This window comes from Saimiri boliviensis, chromosome 11, assembly GCF_048565385.1.
Source record: "Saimiri boliviensis isolate mSaiBol1 chromosome 11, mSaiBol1.pri, whole genome shotgun sequence".
Taxonomy (NCBI): Eukaryota; Metazoa; Chordata; class Mammalia; order Primates; family Cebidae; genus Saimiri; species Saimiri boliviensis.
In genome coordinates, this window is record NC_133459.1 from 75,912,430 (window position 1) to 75,924,472 (window position 12,043).

The 12,043-nt window shown below is 37.9% G+C and overlaps 1 protein-coding gene across 2 annotated transcripts in view; it reads left to right on the plus strand.

Moving 5' to 3' along the window:
* The window catches only part of GIPC2 (GIPC PDZ domain containing family member 2), an 84,510-nt gene that overhangs the window by 26,643 nt on the left and 45,824 nt on the right, over window positions 1-12,043 (plus strand). For both annotated transcript variants that reach the window (XM_074381055.1, XM_003921388.4), the window contains exon 2: window positions 7,308-7,493. In XM_074381055.1, the coding sequence (XP_074237156.1) occupies window positions 7,308-7,493 (186 nt within the window). The remainder of the gene's footprint in view (window positions 1-7,307; window positions 7,494-12,043) is intronic.

The following is a 12,043-nucleotide window of genomic DNA, read 5'->3' on the forward strand; positions in this document are numbered from 1 at the left end:
CCAAGTGGTTTTCTTATGTACAAATATGTAGTACTAACTCCTGATGAAAGTATGGTTTCTTTTCTTTCCTTTTTTTTGAGACAGAGTCTCACGGAGTGCAGTGGCCTGATCTCAGCTCACTACAACCTCTGCCTTCTGGGTTCAAGAGATTCTCCTGCCTCAGCCTCCTGAGTAGTTGGTACTACAGGTGTATGCCACCACACCTGGCTATTTTTTAAATTTATTTTTAGTAGAGATGGGGTTGCACCATGTTGGCCAGGCTGGTCTCGAACTTCTGACCTCAAGTGATCCACCTGCCTTGGCCTCCCAAAGTGCTGGGATTTCAGGTGTGAGCCACTGCACTGGCCTTTCTCTTTATTTTCTTTAATGACGTTGGCTGCTATTTCTATAATGTTTATTTGAGATACAGTATAAAAATGTAAGCAAAGTTTTTGGGGAAGATTGAGATGTAGGAGAGTAGTCATATAAAAATAATTAGTAATACTGCTTATGTTTAAAATCACATATACAAATAATGTAATTCCAGCTGCATAAGCCCATAATTTGTTCCAGAGATCTTTAGAACATGTAAGATTTTTGGCCAGTTCAGTTCCTGTTTAAGGAAGGCATTTGACAAAAAAAAGTTGGCAGTGGACTTCCTGGAGTTTTAAACATGAATTTGATGTGTTTTGGGAGAGATTTGTTAACCTGTTTGTGGACCAGAATATCTTTTGAAACACGAATGACAAATGATTTATTTAATGCTGTTCGCAAAACACATTGTGGAGTATATAATGGTGACATCAGAGAAAAAGCAATATTAATTGATATTAATGACTGCGCAATAGTTCAAGCTTTTATTTGCCTAGCCATATTGAGTTTCAGTGATAAATAATCATAACTACGTGGTAAGAATTTGAAAATACTGAAGAAAGTAACAATATAAATGCACAGCAAGGAAATGCTGCAAGTTATCCTTCAACAACAACAAAAGTTGAAGGATAATTTTTTTTATAGGAGAAATGAAATCGATCCTGGTTATGATATTAAAAGGGAACAAAATCTGATCTGTTAGGTCGTGTACTTTAAGAGGCTGTCAAGCTTAAGTCTACATATTATTGTTCAAGAAGCACCTGTATTCCAGTGATAATAATAATAACCTTTAAATTGAGCCTTTTTATTTATTTAGTTAGTTTTTAGAGATAGGATCTTGCTTTGCCACCCAGGCTAGAGTGTAGTAGCACAATCATAGCTCACTGCAGTCTTGAACTCTTGGGCTCAAGCAATCTTCCTGCCTCAGTCCTAAGTAGCTGAGACTATAGGCATGTGTCACCATGCCCAGATAATTGTTTTTAATTTAATTTTATTTTATTTTAGAGAGGTAGTCTTGCTGAGGTGACCAGTCTGGTCTTGAACTCCTGACCTTAAGCGATCCTCTCACTTTGGCCTCACGAGGGTTTTTTAGTTTCAAAAGTACTTTTAAACATTTACTGAAATTTTTCTAATGACCATTTGATGTAGACCAAACTTTAATAATGCCACAGTTTACATGAGGATCAAGGAGGCAAAATGACTCAACTAAACCCCTGAGATTGAAGGGTACACAATTGGGACTAGATCTAGAACTCTTTACTCTTTATCCATTATTTTCTTCTCTTGTGTTTCGTTTTCTCTTCTTTCTGTTTAACAACATTACAAGAATTAGACAGTTTCAGTCTATCGAATTATTTATTTTACTGATATTGGAAGTAAGGAGGAGGGATTGCCTGAAATTTTTGTTAGGGGTGATAGAATATGAAATTAGGATGCCATAAAACCTCAGTATATTAAACACAATTCACCATGTACTTTAGATATTTTTTAAAGGATAAAATGAGATAAAAGGCTGAAAGAACTATTAAACTGTGAAGAATTATAAAGAGACAAGGTATAATCATTTTATCAGTTAGGAACCTTTTAATTGAAAGTAACAGAAAATCCAACCCAGAAGGGCTTGGTGAAATTTATTGACTCATGTAACTAAACATTCTGGGATAGGATTGTGTATCAGAGAGTGTGTTTTCAGCTGCAAATAACAGAAGACTACTTACTCAAACTAGCTAAAACAAGATAACTTATTATTTTACATAAAAGAGAGCTGTGTGTGGTAGCTTGTGTCTGTAATACCAGCACTTTCGGAGGCCAAGGCAGGAGGATCACTTAGGCCCACAAGTTTGAGACCAGCCTGGGCAACATGGTGAGACCATGTCTCTATGAAAAATAAACAGATTAGTTGGTGGTGTGTGCCTGTGGTCCCAGCTACTGGGGAGGCTGAGGCAGGAGGATCACTTGAGCCTGGGGGGTTGAGGCTGCCGTGAGCCATGATCATGCCACTGTGTTCCAGCCTTGGTGATAGAGTGAGACCCTGTCTCAAAATAAATAAAAGGGGTAGAGTGGGCTCCAAATTGGTTAACAGAGTAACTCTCCGGTGTCACCAAGGACTTAGGTTTATTTGATCTTTTTGCTTTGCCATTCTTGGCATTGGTTTCCTTCTCAGCTGGCAGGAAGATGGTGGTAGAAATTCCTAGACCGCATACAGATAAGGCAACATAAGAGGAAGAAAGGGACTGTCTGTTCCTGTGTTTCTTTATTAGGCATGAAAAATTTTTTTCCAGAGCTTCCTGGACATCTTCCTCTGTGTCTTATAGGCTGGCGTTGGGCCACATGCTACTCCTAAACCACCACTTAGGCCAGTTCACTTTTATGCCTGGAACAGGGGATGTGAGTCATTTTCCTCCAAAGTGCTTGCAAAGTGTACACATCTGGGAATTGTGTTAGGAGGGGAAAAGAGTGGACAATTTCCAGTGTCCACTCCTGACTGTCTTTAAGTAAGATGGGAGCCAGAGGCTCTGTGCTCCTCCATGTGAATGTTGTTGCCAGGCCCACTCTTCTAATGTTTGAGTGACAGCTTTTTAGACAGCAGTCTAAAAAGCTGTCACTCAACTGCCGTTGAATGCCGTCATTTTAGACTTCACAAAATTTAGAAGAAGCGAGGAAGAGAGAACCACTGTTTGGTAGCTTCTATGGAAAAGAGAAGAGAATTCTTCCCCCCAAACCCCAATACATTCATTCTTGGATCTTCTTGTCCTAAACTGGTAGTCATTAAACAATTTTAACCTGAGGATGTGGTCACTCCCACCCAAGCTACCATATGGCTTAAAATGGGGAAGATAAGTTTCCAAAGGAAAATTAGGGGGAAAGGGAATAGATACTGAAGATGTTGATGTCTGACATAGCAATAATTCAAGGCCCTCCATCTTCTGGCCCCAAAGGGCAATTGCTTTCTCCTTCAATTAATCTGCCTTCCATATAGACAAGGCAGAGTGATAAGTATGCAGTCCCCAACCTTTATGGCACCAGGGACTGGTTTCGTGGAAGACAGTTTTTCCATGGATTGGGGTGAGTGGGATGGTCTCAGGATGAAACTGTTGCTCCTCTGATCATCAGGCATTAGATTCTCATAAGAAGCTGGCAGCCTAGAACCCTCACTTGCGCAGCTCACACTAGGGTTAATGCTCCTGTGAGAGTCTAATGCCACTCCTGATCCGACAGAAGGCAGAACTCAGGTGGTAACGCTTGCCCCCAGCCACTCACCTCCTGCTGTGTGGCCTGTTTCCTGACAGGCCATGGACCGGTATTAGTCTGCAGCCTGGGGGTTGGGGACCCCTGTAATAAGACAAATAAACTAATAAGAAAAAATCCCTACCTATTAGAAGTGTTTTTTATTTTTCTTTTCAAAAATAAAAGTCTCGCTGTGTCACCCAGGCTGGAGTGCAGTGGTGTGATCTCGGCTCACTGCAATGTCTGCTTCCCAGGTTGAAGCAATTCTCCTGCCTCAGCCTCCCAAGTAGCTGGGATTACTGGTGTCTGCGACCATGCTCGGCTAATTTTCTGTGTTTTTAGTAGAGACGGGGTTTTGCCATGTTGGCCAGGCTGGTCTTGAACTCCTGACGTCAGGTGATCTGCCCGCCTCAGCCTTCCAAAGTGCTGGGATTACAGGTGTGAGTCACTCCACCCAGCCTATATACATGAGATTCTAAAGCTGAACTGCTTGATATTGTAACCACTAGCTATATTTGGATACTGGGCACTTTAAATGTGGCTGGTTCTTCCAAATTGAGACAAGATGAAAGGGTAAATACATGCTAGATCTTAAAAACTTAAAAAATATAAACTATCTTAATAATTTTTATATTGATTCTATGTTGAAATGACAATACTTTGGATATACTGGGTTATATAATTGTAAATTAAATTAATTCAGCTATTCTTACTTTTGTTACTGTGAAAATTTAAAATTATTTAGCTTACACTGTATTTTTATTGTGCAGTGATGCTCTAGAAAATGAAATAGTCGTGAGTACTCCATCTGTTGTGGAAATAGGCAATGATGGCAGTAAAGCAACAAATAGAGATACCCCATCTCTATTTGTTGGTGTTAAGGATTTCATTTTACAATGAAAAACATCATTAAGATTGTATCTAGTGGATCAGTCATTTTCCTTATGTTGCATGATACCTTGTTATGAATTTAGTTTCCAAATCTTTTCTGATTTAGTTTGGTTCGTCCACCAGAGAGTGTTATATATATTAAAAAAAAGTTAAGCGCTGCCTTTCACTGCCCGTTGTGTAATGTACTTAGATTTTGAAAGCAAATATTTCTTATAGGAACATTGATAATATGGCCACTTCACTGTTAATTTTATTGTTTTCTTCCCTATCATGTGAGTGTGAGTGAGGGTAGGAAAGCTCACAGTTGATTCTTGAAGTTCCTTTTGATTTAAATGTTCATTGCTTTTTGATGAGTGAATGAGCAGGAACTTTGCATTATTTGGAAACGAGTGTATCACTTTCTTATTTTGCAGTTCAAAATATAAAATCATTGAGGATGCTTGAATTTCTCGACCTTTATCACCTATTTAGAGGTATAGTTGCTGATAGTTGTGCATTGATACCGTATGAGTTGTAGGTTCTTATTCTCCCACGAAGAACTGATCTGAAGTCATGGAGCTTTTATTCCACCTTGCTCTTACTGAACCTTGCAGTGGCTACCACATTCCTACATGTTTTCAACACAGCTTGCCATGAAGCTCCATTCACTGAAAGATATAGCTGACTCCATTCCTTCCAGAAAAAAAGAAACGAATGCCTTGCCTGCTAACTTTTGGCTGCCCAGAATGGAATGTTCTTCTGCAGGGGAGGAAACACGATGGAAAAGCGTTTTTCTACCTGCAGGAAATCTAATGTTTGCTCTGTAGTGAAGCAAGTGAAAAGTTGAAAGAAAGGAAGCGAAGGAAGAGGCTTGGTAATTAGAAGTTCAGTTTGTGTGAGATTTCCGTTTTATCTTCTTTTTTTTTTTTTTTTTTTTTTCTATCCTGTTAGACCATCATTGTATTGTGATGTTTTTTTCCCCCTATCTAATGGGTAAATTGCTTTTATATTGGTGGTGTTTGGGATCCACTATGCATGCCATTGACAGGTTCACTGGGGAAAAAAAAAAAAAAAACAAGGAGAAAAACTATTTCTTCTACTTACTTCCCATCATTTTGTGAAGGAGAGTCAGAAAACCTGTTTTCTACACATACTTTCTTCCCCCTCTACCCATTCAAATGATTTTTGTCAGCAAACTAATATGCCATTGATTTTTCAGTTAGGATCAGAAATATGCACCATTCTTGACTTAACTGACTTTTTGTGCCACTGAGAACAATATACTTTTTACACTAGAGGATATCTATAAAAACTCACTATCTGCAAGGCTGAATATATTTTGCCCTTAACTGGGAACATAAAGGGTTAAATTAAAGTCTCAGCAAGGACTGGGATGAAAAGAGGACAGGGTAGGGGTCAGTAGCCAGTGACCTTTTTTTTTGTCGTCACTAACTCCTTTAACACACCTCTGGGATTTGGTCTGAGCTTGGCCGAATGCTCTTAACCATTGATTGTGTAGCAGGGAGGGAGAGCTTTATTTTACGAAGCTCTTCTGATTCAGATACATTTTGACATGGCCTAAAAAAGCCACTCAGTGAGTAGTCAGTGCACCCTATTTCTGAGCAGCGTGCAGATTATGGATGTGTTAAGGCTTAATCAAGGTTCTGGTGGGAATCAGGACTGATGTGAAAAACTCCAGGATACTGGGAGAGGATTGAGAGTGAGGCCTGCGGTAAGGATCCGGGTTGGAGGAAGGGCTTGCGGTGTCTGTGGTGGACATTACCTGATAAATGTCACTTAGTCATTTTGGCATGTAACAGCCATATTAAAATGCCCTTCTTTGGCTTGTTACATAGCAGCTAGTCAATACATGTTTGTTGAATTTAGCTTCTTAACCGATGACATCTTTGCAACCTTGCTTCTCTTCTTCTATAATTTGGGCCCCACAAGTTTCCCAGATTATGGTTGACACACTTGAGTAGCACTGCACATGTTAGTCAAATGAGTCATATTTCTGAAGGAAAATGAGATCAAATAAAGACTTGGTAAACATAAAAAGCCCCTTTGAAATCTCCTTACAACTTTTCACTGTTTGGTTCCTTTTTTGCTCTCTTTCTACCATCACATGAATCGGTACCAGTTGTTTTAAAATCTCCAGACCTCAATCTCATGCCCCCGCCTCCCTGTTTTTTAAAATAAGGGGTTGGGTTAATAGTCCTGGAAGTCCATTTTAGTTCTAAAACATAGTCATTTTAACACCTCATTCACTAATTAAATTGCTTTTTTCCGTCACTATAATACAAGATAAATAAAACTGTCTGTATTTAAAAAATGTATTTACCACTTTCAAATACAGGCTTGCCTATATTTTCTTTGTAGTATATGCATCATGCAGACCTTTGGGACTATCACCTTTGATTTCAGCATTGTAAAATGTCAGGTCACTTGGCATAAACCACTTTGAAACTGGTAAGACCTGAACTCAAATCCTGGGCTCTGACAAGTACTGGCTGTATGACCTTAGAGAAATTACTTAATTTTGCCAGGCTTCAATTTCCTCATTTGTAATATGGCGATACCAATGTATGTTATAAAGTTACTGTAAAGATTAAGTGAGATAATGGGATGTAAATTGTTGAGCATGAAGCCTGGCCTATAGGAAACCCTCAATATATGTTACCTAATGCTATGGTATGAAAATGTGTCCAGATTCTCTCCAGCCAACATAAAAACACATTTTATGATGTAACTCTCTGTATCATAAATTGCGTATTCCAGTCAATAAATATTTATGAATAAATTAATGGTCAGATGTATTCTAACTGGAAATGGACCTGAATTTTTCTTTTTCTTTGCAGATCTTATATTGCACTTTAAACACACCTAGAGTTGACATGGAAAGACTCTTAGGAGGACAATTAGGACTACAAGATTTCATGTTTGCCCATGTGAAAGGAATCAAAAAAGAAGTGAATGTGTATAAATCTGAGGATTCACTTGGTCTTACCATTACAGATAATGGTGTTGGCTATGCTTTTATAAAGGTAAGTTTTAAAAAATAACAGTGTAACCTATTTGACAATCACATTTAAGAAAATCTACCATGTCAAAGAGAGTTAGAAATGATCTTCAGAGTGAGAGCCAGCTCAGCAAGAATACATGAATTGGTAATGTTTCACTTGCATTTGAAAAATGTTCAGACATCAGTTTGTGTTTATCATTTTCTTGAATTTCTTTCTTTTAGTTTAAACTTCCTCTAGAATTTGAACTAACTGAAAGGAAAGTCTAATTCTGGTGCCTAGTGATTATCAATGTAAGCTTTTCCATGTCTGTAGGTTTTAACATCTGATGACTTTCAGGCTGATTTCATTGAATTAGTGTTATTTCCAACTATTCATACTTTTGACTGCCTTATTTATGTCTTTAAAAATGCTCTTGAAAACTTTAAGAAGTATAAAAAGTTAGATTTCCATATCTGTGAGTGTATTAGTGGATTCAACCAACAACAGATTGAAGATAGTTGAAAAAAATTACATCTGTACTGAACATGTACAGACTTTTTTGGTGTCATTATTTCCTAAACAATATAGTATAACTGTTTACATAGCATTGACACTATGTTAGATATTATAATCTAGAGATGATTTAAAGTATATAGAAGGATGTGCATAGGTTATATGCAAATACTGCATCATTTTATACCAGGGACTTGAACATCTGTAGGATTTTGGTATTCGTGGTGGGTCCTGGTACCAATCCCCCATGGATACCCAGGGCCAATTATAATTCTGTTATTCAAATACAAAGAGAGCAATATAGAGTTTCAAAGGCAAGAGAAAAGTTTGAAATGGTATAAAAATAAGAACTGAGGAGAAAAAGGTAGACTCATCTCTTAAACATAACAGTTCTATTATTGTAATAAGTAGTTATAATAACTGACTTATATAGAATGCACGTACTAGGCACTTTGCATACAATTTCGCATTTAATCCTCACAATTCTATTTGGTTGATATTATATTTTTTCTTTGCATTTTTGTTGTTGTTGTGATATAAGGCTTTTTAAAAATTTCATTATGCAAGTAATTTTTTTTTAAAGACGGGGTTTCATGGCATTTTTAATGTATAGCTTAGTGAATGTTTACATACTCACTCCTCTTTAACTGTTATCCAGATCAGGATAAATTGCATTTCTGCAACCCACAAGGCTCATTTGTGCCCCTTCCCAGTAAAGTAGCCATTATTTTGCCATCTATTGCCATGAACTTCTTATAATCATATATTATATACTACACTACTTTTGGCTTCTTTTGCTCAAAAAGATGCCTATGAGATCCATGGATATGTCCTATTTCCAACCCTGTTTTACAGGTGTGGAAACAGGATCAGGAAGGTTAAGTAGCTTGCCCAAAGTTAAATAGCTGGACAAATTTAGGATTTGGATCTGTGAGGTCTGACTTCAGAGCTGGGACTTCTACTAACTCAGTTAAGAATTAATGATAGACTTCATGCAACAGGGCATATTTTGTGCCTTTATTTTGTACAAATCCTGATTTGCTGATGCACTGTCATCATTAAAAATAATCTTAGGGAAGTTATCTTCTTAACTGTAAATGGGACTTTTGCATCCCACTTGATAGAATGGCTATTTTTAGCTCGGCAAAAGATATGACTGCCCTGAAGGTTGAGTGAGTGACCAAATGGAAAATCTGTGTTTGGGAAAGTCATATGGGATTATCCAAGGGAAGCTCAGGACATGAGGCACAGGCAGCAGAGAAGGGCTTGGAAGTTTCACAAACATGTGTGGATTTTTAAAACGTAGCCTCTGACATTCAGAGCTTGTCTTTCTATTTTTTTAAAAAAATGCTTTGTCAAACATGTGCCTGCCTCAGAGTACTAGTCACTAGCGCTGTGGAGACATAGGACATAGTAGCAAAGGAGACAGCAAGGCATAGTCTAAGCTGCCAAAATATAGTTCAACTTAGAAGAGAGATGCATGTTATACTGTACGCACAGTTGGTGACATTTTTAAAAAATTGGGAGAGGATAATTTCAAACTTACAGAAATACTGTAATAATAATACAAAGAACTCCCATACATCATTTATCCAAATCTCCAATTTTTTTTTATTTTTTTAAAATTATTATTATTATTATTTTTTTTGAGATGGAGTTTCGCTCTTGTTACCCAGGCTGAAGTGCAATGGCGCGATCTCGGCTCACCGCAACCTCCGCTTCCTGGGTTCAGGCAATTCTCCTGCCTCAGCCTCCTGAGGAGCTGGGATTACAGGCACGCGCCACCATGCCCAGCTAATTTTTTTGTATTTTTAGTAGAGACGGGGTTTCACCACGTTGACCAGAATGGTCTCGATCTATTGACCTCGTGATCTACCCGCCTCGGCCTCCCGAAGTGCTGGGATTACAGGCTTGAGCCACCGCGCCTGGCCCCAAATCTCCAATTTTTACCATTTGCCATGTTTGATTTTTTTGTTCTCTCTCTTACACACACACACACATATATACTTTTTACCCCTCAATACTTCAGAGTGTAATTACTAAGAACAAGGGTATTCTCTTATATATAACTACAGTGCAATTATGAAATTCACAAGTCTAATATTGATATAATACTTTTAAACTAATCTATAGTTCACATTTTAGTTGTATCAGTTATCCTAATTGTGTTTATTATTCCCCCCCCCATACAGATCCAATTTAAGATCATGCATTTCATTTATGTCTTTTTAGTCTTTATAATCTAGAATAGTTGTCATGTCTTTTTAGTCTTCCTTAATCTAGAATAGTTCCTCAGCCTTTTATAGAATGTCCCTAAATCTGGGTTTTTCTGATGTTTCCTCATGTTGATTATTAGACTGTGCGTTTTTGGCAGGAAAATGACATAAGTGATGCTGTGTCTTTCTGAGTGCCCTGCATCAGAAGGTACTTGATGTTGGTTTGTCTCATTGTGATGTTAATTTTTGTCACTTATCTGAGGTAGTGTCCACCAGTCTTTTTTACTACAAATTATTTTCCTTTGTGATAAGTAATTGTGGAGAGATGCTTTGATATTATGAAAATATCCTGTTTTCTTATTTGCATCGCACAGATTTAGTATCTGTTGATGAGTCTTGCTTGAATTAATTTTTCCTATAATGGTTGAATAAATGATTATTTTTCTAATTCCATCATTCCTTATATATTTCTCTGAAAGCATTTTATTTTAGGGAATAAGCTGCCCTTATTTATTGTCAACATGTGTACATGATTTTATATTTTACTCAATGGGTTATAGTCTATTACTATCAATTATTTTGATGCTCAAGTTTCCTGAGACTTGGCCTGCAGAAATCCCTGTAAGTTGGCCCCCATGTCTTTTTGACATGGCTCCTGTCATTTTATTGAGTAGGTTCTTACTTTCTGGCACAACACGGTGTTCTAGACCTATCTTGCATCTCTTTTTCCCCAGGCCTAGAATCAACCATTTCTCTAAGGAGCTCTGATTTTTACTAGAGATTGACATTTGAAAGTCAAGTTCCGGTATTAGCTATGCTCATACATTGCTACTGGAATGCATTATTTCTAGATCCTTTCAGTGGTAGAATTAGAGAACATGTTTATTAGAAATTATGAATTGGGCTAGGCATGGTGGCTCAAGCCTGTAATCCCAGAACTTTGGGAGGCTGAGGTAGGTGGATAACTTGAGGCCAGGAATTTGAGACCAACCTGGCCGATATGGTAAAACTGTACCTCTACTGTAAATGCAAAAAATAGCTGGGCATGGTGCACACCTGTAATTCCAGCTACTTGGGAAGCTGAGACAGGAGAATCACTTGAGCCTCGGAAGAGGAGGTTGCAGTGAGCCAAGATCACGCCACCACCCTCCAGCCTGGGGAACAGAGGGAGACTCTCTCAAAAAAAAATTATGAACTCATAACTATACCTCTAACTGTCATCTTGCCCCACAGGGTTCTTTCTTGGCTTCCTCATCAAAATTTTTACTTTCAAAGTCATTAAAATATTTACTAATTGTAGAGATCTTTCACCTTCCTGGTTAGGTGTATTCCTGGATATTTTATTCTTTTTCTGACAATTGTGAATAAGATTGTCTTTCTGATTTGGTGTTTGGCTTGGCTGTTAGTGTATAAGAATGTTAGTAGGGAATTTTATACATTGATTTTGTATCCTGAAACTTTGCTGAAGTTGTTTATCAGCTGAAGGAGCTTTTGGGCCAAGAATATGGGGTTTTCCAGATATGGAAACATAATCACCTGCAAACATAGATAGTTTGACTTCCTTTTTCCCTATTTGGAGGCCCTTAATGCTTTCTTTTGCCTAATTGCTGTGGCTAGGAGTTCCAATACTATGTTGAATAGGAGTGGTGAGAGAGGATATCTTTGTTTTGTGCTGGTTTTCAAGGGGAATGCTCTGGCTTTTGCCATTCAGTGTAATGGCTGTGGGTTTGTCGTAGATTGCTCATATTATTATTATTATTTTTAATGGAGACAGAGTCCCCGGGCTGGAGTGCAGTGGCGTGATCTCAGCTCACTGCAACCTCTACTTCCTGGGTTCAAGTGATTTTTCTACCTCAGCCTCTG